At 42.7% G+C, this 20217-nt stretch overlaps 1 protein-coding gene across 3 annotated transcripts in view; it reads left to right on the top strand.

The window, feature by feature from the left end:
- Positions 1-18911, top strand: part of fbxl16 (F-box and leucine-rich repeat protein 16) — a 170345-nt gene extending 151434 nt beyond the window's left edge. For all 3 annotated transcript variants that reach the window (XM_072560048.1, XM_072560049.1, XM_072560050.1), the window contains exons 4-6: positions 8509-8593; positions 13294-13357; positions 15822-18911. In XM_072560048.1, the coding sequence (XP_072416149.1) occupies positions 8509-8593; positions 13294-13357; positions 15822-15970 (298 nt within the window). In that variant the 3' untranslated portion in view covers positions 15971-18911. The remainder of the gene's footprint in view (positions 1-8508; positions 8594-13293; positions 13358-15821) is intronic.
- The last annotated feature ends 1306 nt before the right edge of the window (positions 18912-20217 follow it).

Raw genomic sequence — 20217 nt, 5'->3', positions numbered from 1 at the left:
GAGATTTTGCAGTGCTCAAACTCAAAAATGAAACTAAAGCTTTGTATCCCCCATGCTCCCTCCATAACACGTACAATATAAACATACAATCCAAACCTAAAAAGCTATAACATGCCATCCCCAAGCCTTTGGGGATGCTCTTGGCTTTCTGTGGCTGGACACACTGACTGACGGTGTCTCCCTGGACTAGATTGAGAACTATACCTCTCAGACTTGGAGACAAAGCCATTTGCTTGCAGCAACTGCAGTGTGTTGGAGCATACACTGCTGGTGTATGGTACAGGTACAACAATGACATAGCATGGTGCCACACAGCAAACTATCCACCCCATTGACTGATGTTTCCTGACAATTAATCAAAGGGTCAATAACGAGGAGGCATAATTTTAAGTTGAATGGCAGGAAGTTTAGATGGAATTTGAGGAAAAGTTTTTTAACCCAGAAGGTGGTGGGAATCTGGAATGTGCTGCTTGGGAGGGTAGTAGAGTTGGAAAACCTCATCAGCTTGGAAAGAAAATGTGGATGAGCACTCAAAATGTCATAACATTCAAGGCTATGGGGCAAGTGCTGGAAAAGGGGCTAGTATAAATAGGTTGGCACAGACTCAATGGGCTGAAAGGCCTCCTCTGTACTGTATGACTCTATAATCATGACAGGCTGCCTGGTCTTGTGTAGGCATTAAACAACAAGCCCAGACAGAAATGCTGTGATCGTTTAAGAAAATAGAGGGATGTAAGCCAAATGCAGGCACAGCGGATTAGTTTAGAATTGCAGAAGACAATAGACAATAGGTGCAGAGTAGGCTATTCGGCACTTCGAGCCAGCACCACCATTCATTATGATCATGGCTGATCATCCACAATTAGTATCCTGTTCCTGCCTTATCCCCATAACCCTTGATTCCACTATCTTTAAGAGCTCTATCCATCTCTTTCTTAAAAGTATCCAGAGACTTTGCCTCCACTGCCTTCTGGGGCAGAGCATTCCCTACATATAATTGCATCATGGTTGGCACAGACTTGGTGGGCTGAAGTGCGTTTTCCTGTGCTGGACTGTTTCATGTTCTATAAGATCTAGCTGAGGAACCAAAGAACAATAAGGCAGGGCAGGAGATAGTGAGACAGGATGCTGTGAGCATCTAGCTAGGCTCAGAGTGAGTGAGCTCTACATCAAGGATGTAGGCTGTGTTTGTGCCTGTACACACAGGGTCCTTGCAGCAGTACCCTAGAGAGAGAGCAGCTATTGTGATATTCCATGATCATATGGACAGGCTGGTACTTATTGGATGTCAATGTCTGTGAACATGGGCAGTGTACAGTCACTGCCCATGACTGTGCCCTAGGACATTGATACCAAATGTCCAAGATGGAGGTCTAAAGGAGCAAGGGTCCTGAAGAAGGTTTTCACCTGAAATGTCAACCTCTCCACCCCCTGATGCTGCCGGGCTTCCTGTGTTCTTCCAGCCTCCTGTTGTCTGTCTGAAGGAAGTCACAGGTACCTGCTCAGATTTTCATGCATGGGAATTCACAGCATCTAGTTTGTATCCAGCAAGTGGGAAAATGTGAGATCATATGAATGGGATGAGATCATGTATTAATTATGTTGGTACAGAGTGATATCCTCATTAGTAGACCTCTCGTCACTCACTAACAAGAATCTTGTCTCAATGTTTTGAACTTGGTTGGAAAATATAACATTTTGGTCTCAACATCTCACCTGAGTTTCCCAAACTTCCCGCCATAGTCCACATCGTTCAGGGACTGGGAAGATTCCACTCATCCAAGCCACCAAGTAGCCTGGGTCAGAGCTTTAAAATGGCTGGATTCACTGGGGTCAACTGCATTTGAGTACTTAAGGTGTCCTTCAGAAACATAGCAGTAGAAATTGTTCCTATTGTCTTCATAAAACATGGGCACAGTGAAGATAAATTTCTACCCACAAGTGGTTGAAATATGTAAAAAGCAAATGGAAAGATATCAAGGTCATACCAGATATAACATTAATGATTCAAACCAGCAAAAAAATATATTATTATCAAATCCAAGAGAGGCGGAACCATCTACCCAATGCAGCTTGACAAATATTCAAGAAAATCATAATCAAATTGTACTGTTCTTGTCTTATTGCACCACCAGTTCAGGTCTTCAAGGCACAAAGGGGTTTGAAGTTGAAGAGTGTGGTGCTGGAAAAATACAGCCGGTCAGGCAGCATCCGAGGAGCAGGAGAATCATGTTTCAGGCATAAGCCCTTTCATCAGGAATTCTGATGCCTGAAACGTTGATTCTCCTGCTCCTCGGATGCTGCCTGACCAGCTGTGCTTTTCCAGCACCACACTCTTCGACTCTGATTTCCAGCATCTGCAGTCCTCATTTTCTCCACAAAGGAGTTTGAAATCAATTGGAGGCAGTGCAAAGAGCCAATGGTTGGCATATGAGGTCCAGTGCTTATGTTGTGAGGAAAGGCTGGGAAAACTCAGACCTTTAAGGCTGATGAAGAAGAGCGTGAGTGATGTCCTTTTAAAGGTATCCTCGGTAATAAATGGTATATGTGGACTGTGACTTCCAATTATACTTTGTGAGTAGGTCAAGAGGACATAGGGACAAACTCCTAAAACAGCTAATTTTAGAACTGATATGAGGAAGCAGTTCATACAGATTAATGAATACAAAAGCCACAAATGCATTGAATGAAACAGGTCAATATAGAAAATCAATGCTGACTGGAGACTGCATTTGGATGGGTGAAGTACAATGGACAAGATAATCTACTCGGTCTTGTGACATTTATGAGAGTGGTATAACGATGTGGTTTGTTACCAGATGTGAGTACATCAGTGGTACCTTTGAAAGAAATGCGTAAATATACTTATGGCTGAACATATTAGTTCAGAACAGGAGTCAGCAGCTCAAGCCTGCTTTGCTGTTAGATAAGGTCAAAACTCATCTGTTTGTAGCCTTTATTTTCTGCTCTACCCTTTATACTGTACACGCTAGGTCAGAGATATATAGGTTAAAAACAATGACGGCAGATGCTGGAAACCAGATTCTGGATTAGTGGTGCTGGAAGAGCACAGCAGTTCAGGCAGCATCCGAGGAGCAGTAGCCCTTAGTTACTATCTATTCAGGTTTAATGAATCCCTTTGCCAATAATGGAGAGTTTGAATTATTTTCATCATAGTCATTGCACAGTTTGGAATAAACAGATTCTTGATCAATAATGTTATATTCAAGTGGTTCTCCCAGTAATTCAGAAGATTCTGAGATCGAGGTGTCCTTGTGCACGAATCGCAGAGCTAGTATGCAGATACAGCAGGTACTCAGTAAGACAAATGGAATTTTGTCATTTATTGGTAAAGGAAGAGAGTATAAGAGGAGGGAAGTGTTGCAGTGACTGTATAAGGTATTAATGAGACCAAATGCATATGGCTTTTGTCCCCTTACTTGGGGAGAGATGTAATTGCATTGGAGGCAATTCAGATGAAGTTCATTAAATTGATTCCAGAAATGAGGGGTTTTACCTTAAGGAGAGATTGAGCAGTTTAAGCCTTTGGTCTAGTTTAGAAGAAGAAAAGAAGATCTAATTGAGGTATGTAAGATGCGAGAGGAGGTTGACAAAGTAGACGTGGAGTGGATACTTTCTCGTGTGCAGCAATCTAGAACGAGAGGTCATTGTTTTAGGAGGGGATAGCATATTTAAAACGGAGATGAGGATAAATTATTTCTCTGAAAGAGTCAGTGAATCTGTGGAATTCACTACCTCAGAGTGTGGTGGATGCCTGGACAGAGATCATAGAATCCCTACAACATGGAAACAAGCTGTTTGGTTCAACAAGTCCACACCAACTCTTCGAAGAGCATCCCACTCAGACTCACCCCCTTACCCTATTCATGTAACTCTACATTTCCCATGGATAGGCAGAAGTGGGTTCTGCAGATGCTGGAGATTAGAGTCAAGATTAGAGTGGTGCTGGAAAAGTACAGCAGGTCAGGCAGCATCCGAGGAGCAGGAAAATTGACGTTTTGGACAAAAGTCCTTCATCAGGAATGAGGCCTCATTACTGATGAAGGGCTTTTGCCCAAAACGTCAATTTTCCTGCTCCTCGGATGCTGCCTGACCTGCTGTACTTTTCCAGCACCACTCTAACCATTTCCCATGGATAATTCATCTACACATCCCTATGCACTATGGGCAATTTAGCATGGCCAATCCACCTAATCTGCACATTTTTGGCCTGTGGGTGGAAACTGGAGCTTCAGTTTCCTCGATGAAAGTAGCCAAATAATTGGCTATGTATCCTATTCTAGGCATTCATTCTCTTGAATAAGAGAGTTTCCAGTGCTGTACGTAAACATAACTTAATGTTCTAGAAAAGAACTCTTATTAGTATTGAAACCTGGATAGTTTGGAAAGTTCCCTTCATGGTTTGCAGCTCTCTGATCAGGATTTATATTTTATATCCCTTCCTCAGTATCGCCCAAACATCAAGCTAATGATAGAGAGAAATGTCAGGTCTCAGGAGCTCTCAGTATGGGTACTGGTAAATGGCTAAGCAAGGATTATTTAAAGAAAAACAGAATTTATCTGATGTCCTGGCCAATATTTATCCCTTCACTAAAATTACAAAAATAGATGATCTGGTCTTTTATCTCATTGCTGCTTGAAGTCTTAGCTGCAAAGACTTCCTACGGCATGTGATCTTCAGCAGTTCAAGAAGGCAGCTAACCACCAACACCATAAGGACATCTAGGGAATGGGCAATAAATGCTGACCCAGATGGCGATGCACATCTCCCATGAGGGAATTAAAATAAGATTTGTTGAGTTTTCTAAAATTATAACGGGAACCACATTTCAAACATTTTCATTGACTGTAAAGTGTTTTTGAATATATAGGTATCATTAATGGCAGGACATCATTGTACAAGTCTTTCTATAATTCAAGGAGTTCACTCCTTCCTTCATTATTGATATTCTCCATGTATATTCAGCCTTCCAAAGGGAAAACACTTAAAGTGATATAAGCTAAAGTTTATGCCAATTGAGAAAATCATAGCACATTAACTGAAACATAACAAACAACATAATGATTTTAAAAAACAGCAAAATGGTAATAATTCCAGGCAGGGTCAGTTGTATAAGTGAGTTTTATAATGGCACTATGTTTCATATTAGATGTTCTGGTATAATATAGATTGATGTGTTAGTGAAGGGTCTAGTCCAGAGCTGAAAAATGTGTTGCTGGAAAAGCGCAGCAGGTCAGGCAGCATCCAAGGAGCAGGAGAATCGACGTTTCGAGCATAAGCCCTTCTTCAGGGTCTAGTCCAGCAGGATTACTGTTTGTGGTTAGTGTGTTATATCAGAAGGCAAATTTGAGAAATCTAAGAAGCTATGGTAGCTTCACATTTGCTAAAAATGGATTGACTGCTCTTGTGAAATTGAATGGCAGAAATATATATTATTGAAATTAATATGAATTTCTGGAATGAGCTGTCCTGAGTGGAGTCTGTGGAAAGTTGTAGGAAACATTCAAGCAGCATTTTTGGCACATTAGCCAGTTCAATTTCTCCGCGGTTCTGCTTGGAGCAGATTTATTTCCAGGCTGCTGCTGTTTCTGCTGCTATAATTATCTGTATTTGACCTTGAAATGAGCCCACAAACACGCTTCAACTGAGAAAATTAGCCGTTTTGTCCATTCTTACTCTGATTAACTGAGCGCTCAGCAGCAGTCTCTTCTGTCATTTGATCTTAAACAAAACCTTGATGAATGGACTGACTGGCCCAGACTCCTGCATGATTTATCCTGTAATTCTGAAAGTAGCTGTTCTTTTCATACACCTGCCCATTTGGCTCAAAGAAAGAGACAGAGGAAAATATTGCTTTTGGCATTGAAACTGGACTTGCTTTATCAGAAGAACTTAAATAAAATTATGTTTTGTAAGAGTACTGTTAAAAGCAATGATTGTGCTGAGAAAATAGATGCATCAGAACTATTGATCACAAAACAATATGTCTAATGGTTTTTTATTTTTTAAAAAGTGATATTATTGTACATCAGGTGCCAGAATTAGTAAAATGTTATATTGCATATAAAAAGGAATAGCAATGTTGAAGTGGTGATGTTTCAACCTGTACAGCTTGTGACACGGCCTGGGAATCATTAAAAGCTGCACTTTGTGAATCAATTCCTTGCCAAAGAATTTGAAGACTGACCCCAACTGCACCACAGAGCAATCCTGTAGCCTTTAGTTTATCCATTGGCCAAAAGGAGGCAATAACAAATGATACAATGCCAAGTGCAGAGTTTGGGCAGGATCTTCTTCTCATGCTGAAGGGTTCCAATGTGAGACCCAAACTGGGGGGGGGACACATGTAATCGCATGGTGGTCACTCAATCAGACATCCCCATCAAGCGTGTGGCAGGGAATGAGCTGGGAGCCCATTGGCTCCCCTATTCGCTCACAGGGCCAAGGTTTTTCTGAACATTCTGGCATCATTAATGGCGCTATGACATTTCGATTCCTTTCTATACTTTGAACAATTCAGTCCTTCTTTCATGATTGATATTCACTTATCCACATCATGAGTGACACTCAGGTAGGCGTTCACTTCCTGCCATCCGACAGTTTCAGTCTAGCTTTTTGTGAAGAGTGTGTCATCTCTGCACATTTCATGAGTAGATGTAGAGATCTTGCATGGACCTCATTCTGGCTGGAATCTGGATGAGAGGGCAGGGTGAGGAAGTGTCAAAGGTCTATCTGGGGTGTCTTTCAATTATCCTGCCTTAGGTGTCTCTCAACCCAACTATCATTACCCCCTCCCCAGTCACCCTTGACCACCCATTAATCAGAGCTCCCTCTCCCATCACCATTGGTCAGTCCTCGGGCAGACTGGAACTGTCCAACTGCCACTCTCAACTTACCATTTGCCATTCATGAATCTCCATCTATCCTTCTTGACCTGACCTCGGTTATTTTCATTTCTCCGGTCTTCACCATTGGCATATCTATCATCGTGCTTAGAGCTAACAGCTTCTGACAGTGACCTTCTCTTGGATGATCCCGCTTCCTCCCCTTTCCCCCATGAGCCTCTGTAGGGCTGCCACCCACTAACACCCTCCTCAGTCAGTCATGCCTGTTCACCTTTCACAGGCACCACCCAGCTTCAGTGTATCAGTGCCTCCTTCCCTCGCTTCACCAAAGCTCAGTATATAGGAGAGGGTGCGGCTCTTCATTCCAAATCCACCAGCAAGACCTGGAAAACAGCACGACACACCACCTTTAACCAGTGTGAATCTTCAGGACTTTTTTTCATTTGCTGCATACTTAAATCCAAAGGTACAATTTAACATGGCATGATGAATGAGCACGACATGCTATTGTATGAAAATGAGATTCCTGCTCTGATTCCCCACCCCAATCAGCCGCCAACATCTATCCAACTTTTATATCCCACATCTCCAGCTTTTTTCTTCCTTGCATAAATGTGTTTGTATGTGATTCTTGTTCTCTCCCTAGCAAGGTTATAATTGGAAACATTACAGACTAAATCAGAAGAACAAGATCTTCTTTGTCGAAGGAGGAAAAAGAAGGGTGAAATGCTGAAACTGAAAGGCCTGTAAATCTCATGGATTACACCAATCATGTTGTTTTAAACAAATGACTTACTACCGATGACTAAATACTGCTTCAGGTTATTGAGAAGGAATGAAATCTGCCTTCTTGCCCGATGATACTAGGTGTTCACCCTTCTCTCGAATCCTTTCTAACCACTCATTACCTGGCACATGTCTGGATCACTGTCCATGTAGATCAAATTCCCAGATACAAGGTTAGAAGTTGTGAGTTCTATGGAGAGTAGCTCACCTCCTGACTCCTAAAAGTCAGTTGACATGTATAAAGCACAAGTCACAAAGGGAAATGGCATTCTCTGCACTTCCCTTTATAATTAAGATTGTGACCCTGTACAAGAACTAGGGTAACTGGTCATTGCAAGACTATCGTAACAGCTTCCTGCTGATCATCATAGGAAATGTGTTCTGCCCTTGTCAGAGTGCAAAATGATATTTCATTGGATTTTAGATGAGAGACTACATGATTTTACTTAAATCGTGCATGCAAACCTCAATGGCAGGAGTTACATAGAGCAGTTCAGTTCAATAATGTCCCGAGTGTTAACATCTAAGAACCACTTAATCTTTCTTATCACCTTTTAGTTGTTTTATTGCAGAGTAAAACACTAGAAAGACTTACTGATTGGTTTTAATTATCACTTAATTAATTTAAAAGGCTTATGCTTTCTCCTGAGCAGAACCAGATTGATTTCTACAGTACACAGTGTTGGTAGTACTGAACATTGAAAACTGCTCAAGTCCACTTGAGTAATGATCTCAGTTGACAGTGACAAGTTGTCAGTCACACTTAATGGAGTTGGTTGTTAATTTTAGTTGAATGCTACTGTTAAGTTTATTCCCCTCACTCCTTCTAATTGTTCCACATTATTGACATTGTAGATGCGTGCGGATTACTGACACTGGACTTGGCTATCTCTCTACAATGTCTTCCCTGCGCAGTCTGTACCTGAGATGGTGTTGTCAGGTACGTATTGCAATATGCATATATTCAAGTAAAATAAAAATTCAAGTCACTTCTATGTGTTTTAAATTTTAAAAAGTCATTCGTGGGATGTGGGTGTCATTGGCTGGGCCAGCCTTTACTAATTACCCAGAGAAAAATTAAGAATCAACTACATTGCTGTAGAAAGTGAGGTCTGCAGATGCTGGAGATCAGAGTCAAGAGTGTGGTGCTGGAAAAGCCCTTCCTGATGAAGGACTTATGCCCGAAACATCGATTCTCCTGCTCTTCGGATGCTGCCTGCCTTGCTGTGTTTTTCCAGCACCATACTCTCGACATTGCTGTAGGTCTGGAGTCACATGTAGACCAGTCCAGGTACGAATAACAGATGTAATTCCCTAGGGAACATGACTGAACTAGATGGGTTTTTACAACAATTGACAGTGATCACAGATGTTTTAGGTCTACCTGTTCGGACACACCTCTGGTATTGGCAGTATTTGCTACTTGGTGACTTTTTTGGTTTTTTGGGGTTTTTTTCCCAGTTTTGTTTTAAGTTACTGAATCCCAATTTCACCATCTACCATGATGGGATTTGAACTCATGAACTCAGAACATTAGCCTAGGATTCTAGGTTGCCAGTCCAGTGGCATAACTATAGCTCCTCCGTAGCTACAAAACAAAGTTGTAGAAAGAATGAAGTCAATCTAAAATCTGGAAAAACTGTGGATGCTGGAAATCAGAAACAAAAACAGAAATTGCTGTAAAAGCTCAGCAGTTCTGGCAGCATTTGTGAAGGGAAATCAGAGTTAGTGTTTCAGGTTGAGTGACCATTCTTCAGAACTGATAGTAGCTGGGAAAATGTTGGTTTTTATGCAGAAGATAGAATGGGCTGAGAGGGGCTAAGGAGTAAACAATAGGTGGAAAGAGAACCTAAAGAGAGAGAAGAAGAGTTGGACAAACAAAGGAGTGGATAATGATCTGTCTGGGAGGGTGAATAGCTATTAATGGAGACTGTTCATGGCTAACAAAAGGTTGTGCATTATAACAGGCTATGGGATAACAAGGTGAAAACAATGACTGCAGATGCTGGAAACCAGATTCTGGATTAGTGGTGCTGGAAGAGCACAGCAGTTCAGGCAGCATCCAAGTAGCTTTGAAATCGACGTTTCGGGCAAAAGCGTGAAGAGATAAACTCCCACCTCCACCCTCCTCTAGCTTATCTCTCCACACTTCAGGCTCACTGCCTTTATTCCTGATGAAGGGCTTTTGCCCGAAACGTCGATTTCAAAGCTACTTGGATGCTGCCTGAACTGCTGTGCTCTTCCAGCACCACTAATCCAGAATCTGGTTTCCAGCATCTGCAGTCATTGTTTTTACCTTGTTGATTTTAACCCTACTGCGAATCCTCTTGCAAGGATGCCTGCCTTGAAGAAGTTTTCCTCCTCTCTCTACAAGAATCTCAGGGAGTCCCTCTCCCACTGCAACTCCCAGGTCATTTCCTCTGCTATGAAGACTCTATGCTACGTTCTCCCCACCCTCACCCTCCTCTAGCTTATCTCTCCACGCTTCAGGCTCACTGCCTTTATTCCTGATGAAGGGCTTTTGCCCGAAACGTCAATTTCAAAGCTACTTGGATTCTGCCTGAACTGCCGTGCTCTTCCAGCACCACTAATCCAGAATCTGGGATAACAAGCCTGGCGTGTGGGGTTGAGGTGAGGACTTGGGAACAGCTCAAGCCTTAAAGATGTTGAGCTCACTATTGAGTCCACAATAGTGGACAAGGCTGCAGGGTCCCCAAGTGGAAAATGAGGTGCTGTCCTTCCAGCTTGTGCTGAGCTTCCCTGGAGTATTGCAGCTACCCTAAAATAGAGATTTGGCCAGGAAATATGGTGGTGTGTTGAAGTCAAGATTGGTGTGGTGCTGGAAAAGCACAGCAGGTCAGGCAGCATCCAAGGAGCAGGAAAATCGACATTTTGGGCAAAAGCCTTTCATTATGATTCCTGACGAAGGGCTCCTGCCCAAAACGCCGATTTTCCTGCTCCTCAGAAGCTGCCTGACCTGCTGTGCTTTTCCAGCACCACTCTAATCTCGACTCAAACTTGATTGAATTTTTTGAAGTAGTAACAAAGAAGATTGATGAGGGCAGAGCGGTAGATGTGATCTACATGGACTTCAGTAAGCCATTCAACGAGGTTCCTCATGGGAGACTGATTAGCAAGGTTAGCTCTCATGGAATACAGGGAGAACTAGCCATTTGGATACAGAACTGGCTCAAAGGTAGAAGACAGAGGGTGGTGGTAGAGGGTTGATTTTCAGACTGGAGGCCTGTGACCAGTGGAGTGCCACAAGGATTGGTGCTGGGTCCTCTACTTTTTGTCATTTACATAAATGATTTGGATGTGAGCATAAGAGGTACAGTTAGTATGTTTGCAGATGACACCAAAATTGGAGGTGTAATGGACAGCGAAGAAGGTTGCCTCTGATTACAACAGGATCTTGACCAGATGAGTCAATGGGCTGAGAAGTGGCAGATGGAGTTTAATTCAGATAAATGCGAGGTGCTGCATTTTGGGAAAGCAAATCTTAGCAGGACTTATACACTTAATGGTAAGGTCCTAGGGAGTGTTGCTGAATAAAGAGACCTTGGCGTGCGGGTTCATAGCTCTTTGAAAGTGGAGTCGCAGGTAGATAGGATAGTGAAGAAGGTGTTTAGTATGCTTTCTTTTATAGTTCAGGGTATTGAGTACAGGAGTTGGGAGGTCATGTTGCGGCTGTACAGGACATTGGTTAAGCCACTGCGTGCAATTCTGGTCTCCTTCTTATCGGAAAGTTGTTGTGAAACTTGAAAGGGTTCAGAAAAGATTTACAAGGATGTTGCCAGGGTTGGAGGATTTGAGCTATAGGGAGAGGCTGAACAGGCTGGGGCTGTTTTCCCCGGAGTGTCGGAGTTTGAGGGGTGACCTTATAGAGGTTTACAAAATCATGAGGGGCATGGATAGGGTAAATAGACAAGGTCTTTTCCCTGGCGTGGGGGAGTCCAGAACTAGAGGGCATAGCTTTTTGGTGACAGGGGAAAGATATAAAAGAGACCTAAGAGGCAACGTTTTCATGCAGAGGGTGGTTTGTGTATGAAATGAGCTGCCAGAGGAAGTGGTGGAGGCTGGTACAATTACAGCATTTAAAAGGCATCTGGATGGGTATATGAAGAGGAAGGGTTTGGAGGGATATGGACCGGGTGCTGGCAGGTGGGACTAGATTGGGTTGGGATATCTGGTTGGCATGGACAGTTTGGACCAAAGGGTCTGTTTCCATGCTGTACATCTCTATGACTCTATGACTTTGTGACTCTAACCTCCAGCATCTGCAGTCCTCACTTTCGCCTGGTATGTTGAAGTGGCAGGCAGCTGGAAGCTCAGGGTCTTTTCTTTTGTGGACAATCTGTGAAGTCAGTCTGACTACTGTTCTAACAGTGTAACTGTCAGAATTAATTATCTGTGACATGATCAGTACATAGGGTTTATAACAATACATTTGAACAAATATATAATAGTGATTTTGGCAGAGTGCCCAGGATAAGCGTTAGTGTGTATGGGAGATAACAGTATTAATACAGGGACAACATTGACAGAAGAAGTATAAACACAGAAAACTCCACGTTGATAGAGTTAATAATAAATGAAATGCACAATGATAGAATCAACGTAAGTATAGCTTTGTAAATAGCAAGAAAAAAAGAGGTGGAACTATCATTGGATGAATAACCACTGTTTCCAAGCATCTACATTCAGATAAAAATGGAAGCACCCATTCAAAATGTCCTTTTTACTCCAAGCTTGCAGGAGTGTACATGGAATAGAAATAATCTTTATGCTCAGTAGTCACTTTTCTTTAAATTTCAAAAATATACTTTATTCATAAAAACATCTTTATATATTAGTCACTGAAGCAGTTTGGTCCCATACAGTAACATATGAAGGAACAAACGAACGTTGGAGTTGACTCTACCCAACGAACAAACTGAAGACATTTCTTACTTATGCAAGATTATATTTGCATATATTTGAGGTCCCGGGAGGGTCCAATAACTGAACGGACCCCCATTTACCTCAGACAGTGGTCTTTCCCCACTGTGCCTTGGCAGCAGCTGCCCCAAGCTTTAGTGCGTACCACAGCACGTAGTCCCGGACCTTGGAATGTGCCAGCCTGCAACACTCAATCGAGGTTAACTCCTTGCTGTAGTAATCCATTAGGTTTCTGGAAAACTAAAGAGCATCTTTCCAAGTTGATGGTCCTCCAGGTGCAGTCGATGTTTGTCGTGTGTCCATCCTAGGGAACAGACTATGGAGCAACAGAGTCCTGCATCATGGAGCTGCTTGGGACGAACCTCAACAAACACCACTGCACCTCTCTCCAGACCTCCTTTACAAAGGCACCTTCTAGCAGGAGATGTGTGACAGTCTCTACCCCCTCCCCCTACAGATACTTCGAGTGCGGCATGCAGTGGCTTACAGCTGCCACTAATCACAATGCCACAGCACCAGACAAAACCTAGGAAATACCGCAGGTCTGTTTCTTCAATGAAAGCAACCCAAGTCTCTTGGCAGACCTTTCTATATTAACTTCCTCAAATTACCTCATTGTTATCCCATACCAATCATTGCAGTTCCTAGCTGTGAAATAATTCCTCGATAATTAATGGACTCATATTCTTCTTTCCACAGGTGCAAGATTTTGGTTTACAACATCTCTTTGGAATGAGGAGTTTACGATTTCTTTCATTAGCAGGTGACTAATTTTGTTTTTATTGAATATTCCAATTTATATCCATTAACTGGAAGGAATATTTTCCCTAATTTTTATTCAGGTGATTTTTTTTTTATAAAGGGATATTTGAATTCCTCATGTGAGAAAACAACTGCTCTGTCCCATATAGAATGCATTTGATGTGGATCTTACATCCCTTGATTTCTGTGATCTAACTATAACTTAGAAAGGCACAGCTTAATGTATCAGTGTGATGGTAATGGAGAGGAATGTCCTCATTATATACAGGGGAGAGGCTCCTGACAGCAAACACAAATACAGATACCTGCATGTGTCTCTTGGGATTTTCAAAATGCTCGATGGAGTGGTTGGCTGATTGCAGTCTGCCATCAGACATTCTGGTCACGTTTACTTGGGGATGTTGTGGTCTGTTATAGTGTGTGTGTGTGTGTTTGCGCGTGTGTGAGCATACAGCTTGGAATCGTAAACTGGTTGGAACACGCAGCTAACAGACGAAGAGGATCAATGCAGATCAGACCTGAGTGCCTTCTTCTATTTGCTATTGTTTGTGAGGAGGACCTGAAGAGTCTCACTGTGTCAGAATAAGGAGTCAACACATTTGGCACAAAGGAAATCAGAAATGATATGGCAAGATACTTAATGACCTCACAAATAGAGTTAAGGTCCATACAGCCAGTGATTTTGCGATCTCTTGCACCTACTTACACTCAATTTCCTCTGACATTTATAGCAGTGACCACACCTGCACATCCACCTTCAAAACTAAGTACAAGGCACCTCCTCTCATTCTCAAAGGTCTCCCTCCCAGCTCGTGCACTGCATGCATAAACCTCACGTTTGCCCTTCCCTTTTAGGTATTTATTCATGACGCTTTTATTCTTTGACGGTAGCAGACAGTGCAAAACAGAAGGTAAAGAGATCTGCACAGTGGCAGAACACCTGTTATTGTGGCTCCCACCCAGGTACAGCAGGAGGCACAACAGGAGCTGGCAGTTTTGAAGATGGCAAAGCTGATAACTCCTCTGAGCAGTGACAGCTTCATACTTCGGCCTTTTCATGACCCCCAAGCAAATAGTTTCAGATAAGTGCAAAAGGTGAGCCCGCATTGGTGACTCCTCAGCCTTTCATTACCATCCTAATGCTGTCCTGCTTTCTTTTCCTTTAGGTTCTTTTCATCAGCAAGAACCTAATTAGCAACTTGTCAAAGTGGAGCGCTCAAAGCTCGAGACAAGTCTTGAGGAATCACCATCATGCACTACATACCTCCAAGGCACCAGCATTGAGATTGGCACTTAGAGGGGGGAAAGAGGGAGGGAAGGCAGACATAGAGGGTTAGTGAATTGCACAGCACAAATAAGGAGCAACAGCTGTGGCATGCGCCAGGCCAGCACACTAGTGCCAAGAATACATGGAAGTCAACTTGTCCTCATCTTATCATCAGCGATCACAAATTGGGGCCACAGCGACAACTAAAGTTAAAGTCAACACAGTCCCAGAGGACCATAGCGCTGCTCTCTCATTAGAGAGAGATGGCTGGTGATGCGTTTAACCTGAGGATCACCACGCCTCAGATGAAGGTTATGACCTTCAGGGTAACCTCAGCCAATGTGGGAATTGAACCCACACTGTTAGCATCAGTCTGCATCGTAAACCAACCAAACTAGAGGGTTCTTTGAAGAACAAAGACTAGCTGGCATGGGCTTTGGCCAAGGCATAGGGTTGAGGCCAGAAATGGCAGTGGGAGAAGGTGAGTGGTGTCTATGAGTAAGTCTAAAGTTAACATGGGACCGACTGCACCTCCTATATTCAAAATATGGTATAAAAAATTAAAACTTATCTTTTAGTTCCAGTGGTGTCTTTAATGAATGCGGGTTTGTCAGAGAATACTGACTACAACATTAAATCAGTAACTAATGCACTTTATAAAGAAAGTCAGAAATAGATGATTGATGCCTGATTTGCATCTGCAAAGGGCCTCACATCTGTAACAGGTGTTGACTCTGGATGGTACACACATCATTTACCCATACACGTGCACTTATGGTGCCGAATGTGCATTTGTATGTAACCACTATATTGGAGGATGAGGTTGTTGATTTATTATATGCAGTACCAACGCAGTTCAAGGCCTAGCTGTCTAGGCTCCAGCATGAAGAATGGCCAACTATGTGAAATCTCGGAGGAACTGCAATATTATATTCTATTGGCTTCAGAAAGGGTGACCATAAAAAGAGAAAAATAAAGAAAAGGAATAATTAATGGCTATAAATAGGTTACTTAATGGGGCCATTTAAATGTGGCCAACACAACTCACAAGAAAGAGATTGTGCGATTACATTGTCCTGATTTTTGGGATTAACAGTTTCATGCCCAGCTCTCATCTTATCAATAATTCCCCATGTAAGTGATGTGTTTGCTTTTTGTCCGAAGTTGGGTTATAACGGTGCTTTATTTTGTCTCCTAGGGTGTCCGCTGTTGACCACCGCTGGCCTCTCAGGCTTAATTCAACTGCAAGACTTGGAGGAGCTGGAACTCACCAACTGCCCTGGTGCTACACCTGAGCTCTTCAAATATTACTCACAGCACCTACCCCGTTGTATGGTGATTGAGTAATTAAATCAGGGATTGGCTGTTTTCACAGAAGTACCACCTCCAGCCAAACCCAGCACTGATGACCAATCAGAGTAAAGCTTGGAGACGAATCTGCATCGGCTCAAATGATCGGAAAAGTGTTTTTCATGGTGTCAGGAATGAGAAAGAAATTGTGAATATTAACAAACTGAAATTCTTTTTGCTTTGGTGTGCACCAGAGTCATCCCATTCTCTGTCTGGATGTGTGAATTCCACAATCATTCCTGCTCATCACACTGCTCTTTTTAACTAAACGTGGAGTGGTTGTGACCAGGCTTGTTCTGAGCATGTGCAGCATTTGCGGGTAGCTGCTGTCACATGCCACTGCTGTAACTCTTGTTGTTTCAGTGCTGGATCTCTGTAATGTGTCTTAACGTCTGTGTAGAGTTCCGTTTGCTGAAATGTTTCCCACTGCGGATGTGAGGCTGTAATTCTCTTGTTAGAAGTGAGTTGTGATGATCATTCCCCTGTACTGGGGATGGATCTCTTCAGGAGGCGCTTGCCAACTCATCCTCTTGACTCTATCTGACTAACAACGGAATCCTGTCACCACCAGCCCTCACATCAGCAGATAATTCTCTTTTTAACTTGGTATTCTCCTTTTCAGTTACTAAGGCTGGCTGGTTCACTGCTGAAATCTGTAAGAGGAAGAAAGTGGGGGAACTGGATTGGGATTTAGACGATCAAGTGCATCGGATGCCATTTTTCCATCCAGGTCAAAGGACAAATGGGGAAAAGGTCAGCATCAGCGATGGCCCATTTCATTCCTTAAGACTTCAGAGATGGGCTAATCTGGACTGTTTTGATATCTGCAAGAGTTTGTTTTCATAGAGACCAAAAGAAGCCCACTCTGATTCTGTGCCTCCTGCGAGAGCAGGATGCTTCTGGGACTTTCTTACTGTATATATTTTTCTGTCTGTTTGGATACTCTTTAAAAAAAAAAGTTATAGCTTATATTTGCTAAGTGTTTTCCTGTGCTGTTGCCCACTGGCTCGCCTGTGATTTATATACTGCATCGCTTTAAACGAAAAGGTACAGGAAGAGATTGAGACAACGAAGGTGAAAAGGAAGGCCTGCACTCCATATGCCACTTGTAAAAGCACCAAGTTCCTCTACCACCCTCCCCCTCCTTCCCTCCCCAAAACAATGAAATTTTACAAAAAACATTCAAAGCAAAAGCTGAATATTATTTCTAACATTGCTTTCCGCTGGATTGTGATGCCTTTGTTGTGTACAGTGTGATGCTTCCATGCTGCAGTATCCTTTCGGAAAGTCAGCCCACTGTCAGTATAAATATTCTTAAAATAAATATTCCAAACAAACACCTAGGCCTGGCTAATATTATTGAAAGTGTTGCCAAACAAATACATTGAAGACCATTCCACACTAAATGAGCCTGTTCATCCACCGCCAGTTTAAATCCAAACACTTGTTTGCTAAAACCCAAATGCTTACTAAACCAATGCCAGTTTAATGTTGTTCATGGCTGCAAAGTTGCTATTATCTTAATGAACAAATCTTCATATCTAAGCAAATGATTTCCCATTTCTGTGTTCAGCTACAGATGTCACATCGCACTTTTTAAAAAATTTATAACTCCGACATCAATGCAAGTATAACAACATTAGCGTTGGGCTTCTCAAATTTACTCATTGCTTGAAGAGATTGGCAGATACTATCAGTCAAGAGGGGCCCATGTTGATTGTCATCTATTTGAAGTGTCCTAGGCCCAACCATCTTCAGCTGCTTCATTTATGACCTTCCCTTCTTTCACAATGTCAGAGCGGAGATGTTCACTGGTGATTGGACAATGTTCAGCACCATTTGTGACTCCTCAGATATGAAAGAAGTCCATGTCTAAACACAGCAAGATGTGGACATTATCCAGGTTCAGACTGAAAAGTAGTAAGTGACATTCATGCTATACAAATGCCAAGCAATGACCATGTCCAATAAGAAAGAATTCATTTACATCATCATCACTGAATCCTCCACAATCAATATTTTGGGGGTTACCATTGACCAGAAACTGAATTGGACTAGCCATATAAATAGCTTCCTCATTTCCCCTCCCCCCACCTTATCTCAGTCCCAACCTCCGGACTCAGCACTGCCTTCTTGACCTGCAATCTTCTTCCCGACCTTTCCACCCCCATCCCCTCTCTGGCCTATCACCCTCACCCTCACCTCCTTCCGCCTATCGTATTCCCAGCACCCCTCCCCCAAACTCCCCTAGCCTACCTTTTGTCTCAGCCCGCTTGGCACACCAGCGTCATTCCTGAAGAAGGGCTTATGCCCGAAACGTCGATTCTCCTGCTCCATGGATGCTGCCTGGTCTGCTGTGCTTTTTCAGCACCACATTTTTCAACTCTGGTCTCCAGCATCTGCAGTCCTCACTTTCTCCTAGCCATATAAATACTATGGCCAGAAGAGCAGGTCAGAGACTAGGAATACTGTAGTAAATAACTCATCTCCTGACTCCAAAAGCTTGTCCATTATCCAAAAGGCACAAGTCTGGAGTGTGATGGAATACTCCCCACTCGCCTGGATGGGTGCAGCTTCAACAACACTCAAAAGAAATTTGACACCATCCAGGACAAACTGGTCAGCCAAACTGACATCATATCCACAAACATCCATTCCCTCCATCACCAACACTCAGTAGCAGTAGTATGTATCTTTTACAAGAAATTCATCAAGGCTTCTTAGACAGAACCTAGCTAGCGATGCTGAGATCCTAGGAATGACTATATTAAAAAAATGGGGTCACTATCACCTGCCAATTCCCCATCAAGCCACTCACCATCCTGACCTGGAAATGTATCGCTGTTCCTTCAGTGTCGCTGGGTCAAAGTCATTGGCCACTCTGGTGTTTCCTTTCTTCATGGTGGTGGAGGAATATAAATAAAGATTTCTGTACTCATTGTTCTTCACTGTGTCCTTCGCCTGCACACACACAACATGGATGCTGGGGAAAAATAAGCACTACCATAGGTGGTTGGGTGAGAAAAAATTTTAAAAATATCTAACCAGAATCTCCTCAGTTCAGGGGTCTGACTCCAAGCTGGCTGGCTGGCCAGTGTACTGAGCACTAGTAAATAAAGGGTGACTTGGTGACGGGATACCAGCCTCTGTGCAGTCACTTCACTAGACTCACTCTTCATTGTGGTATTGGAACCTATCAGATTCTGTCTGTCCTCTCAGGCAGCTATCAACAATTCCATGACACAATTTCAAGAACTACCGCGATTTCCTTGATGTTGACACTCCTAACTGAGCTTCCTTCTGCAGGGCACGGAAAGGTAAGACATTGACTTATTTCAGAGCAGAGCTAAAGAATGAGATATAGTAAGGATCAACCAATCAGCCTAAACCAGCACAGGATAAAACAATTTGTGCTTCTTAGTTTAATTGAGAGGAGCGACAGAAAAGAAAATCATTTAGAAGTACGATGCATAGATAAAGCTGGTGCTTGGAAATTTGATGCAGGAATAGAGCAAAAGGCAACACTGCAAGATTCAGAAGAAAATATGGCATGACTTTCAGAAATAATTCTCCTACATTGAAATATGTTAGTGCAGTAAGTTTTACACTGATCAAAGAAACCTGGGCAAGACTATGTTATTATTGAGTTTGTGTGCACAAAATGATTTCAACTTGGATAGGTTCAGGCTAAGATGTAGAATTGCAATGACAGTGAGGCTAGTGATATGATAGTCCAGGGAGAAAAGTCTAGATCAGGAGAATGGCTGGATGTCCTTCAGTTGATCCTTATTATTACATGTGTGTTGTTTAGCAGAGATTGTCTGAATGTAAGTGAGGAGATCATATGTAAACAGCAGAAAGGCTTACCTTTCACTGAAAATAAGTTAGCTAAATGTAGTTTGCTATAACTCTCTGAAGAAATCCCACTGATTTTGCATCATGTTTGAGGCATCTCTTAGGACACTGAATAAAACTCTAGCATATTAAAGTGTTTAGATTCCCTACAGCGTGGAAACAGGCCCTTCGGCCCAACAAGTCCACACCGACCCTCCGAAGAGTACCCAGCCCGTCCCATTTCCCTGAGTAATGCACCTAACACTATGGGCAATTCCTCATGACCAATTCACCTGACCTGCACATTTTTGGACTGTGGGAGGAAACCAGAGCACCCGGAGGAAACTCACGCAGACACAGGGAGAATATGCAAACTCCACACAGTCACCTGAGGCTGGAATTGAACCTGG

This window comes from Chiloscyllium punctatum, chromosome 40 (genome assembly GCF_047496795.1).
Source record: "Chiloscyllium punctatum isolate Juve2018m chromosome 40, sChiPun1.3, whole genome shotgun sequence".
NCBI lineage: Eukaryota > Metazoa > Chordata > Chondrichthyes > Orectolobiformes > Hemiscylliidae > Chiloscyllium > Chiloscyllium punctatum.
Note: the sequence above shows the minus strand (reverse complement) of the source record. Positions and strands in the feature narration are given on the sequence as shown.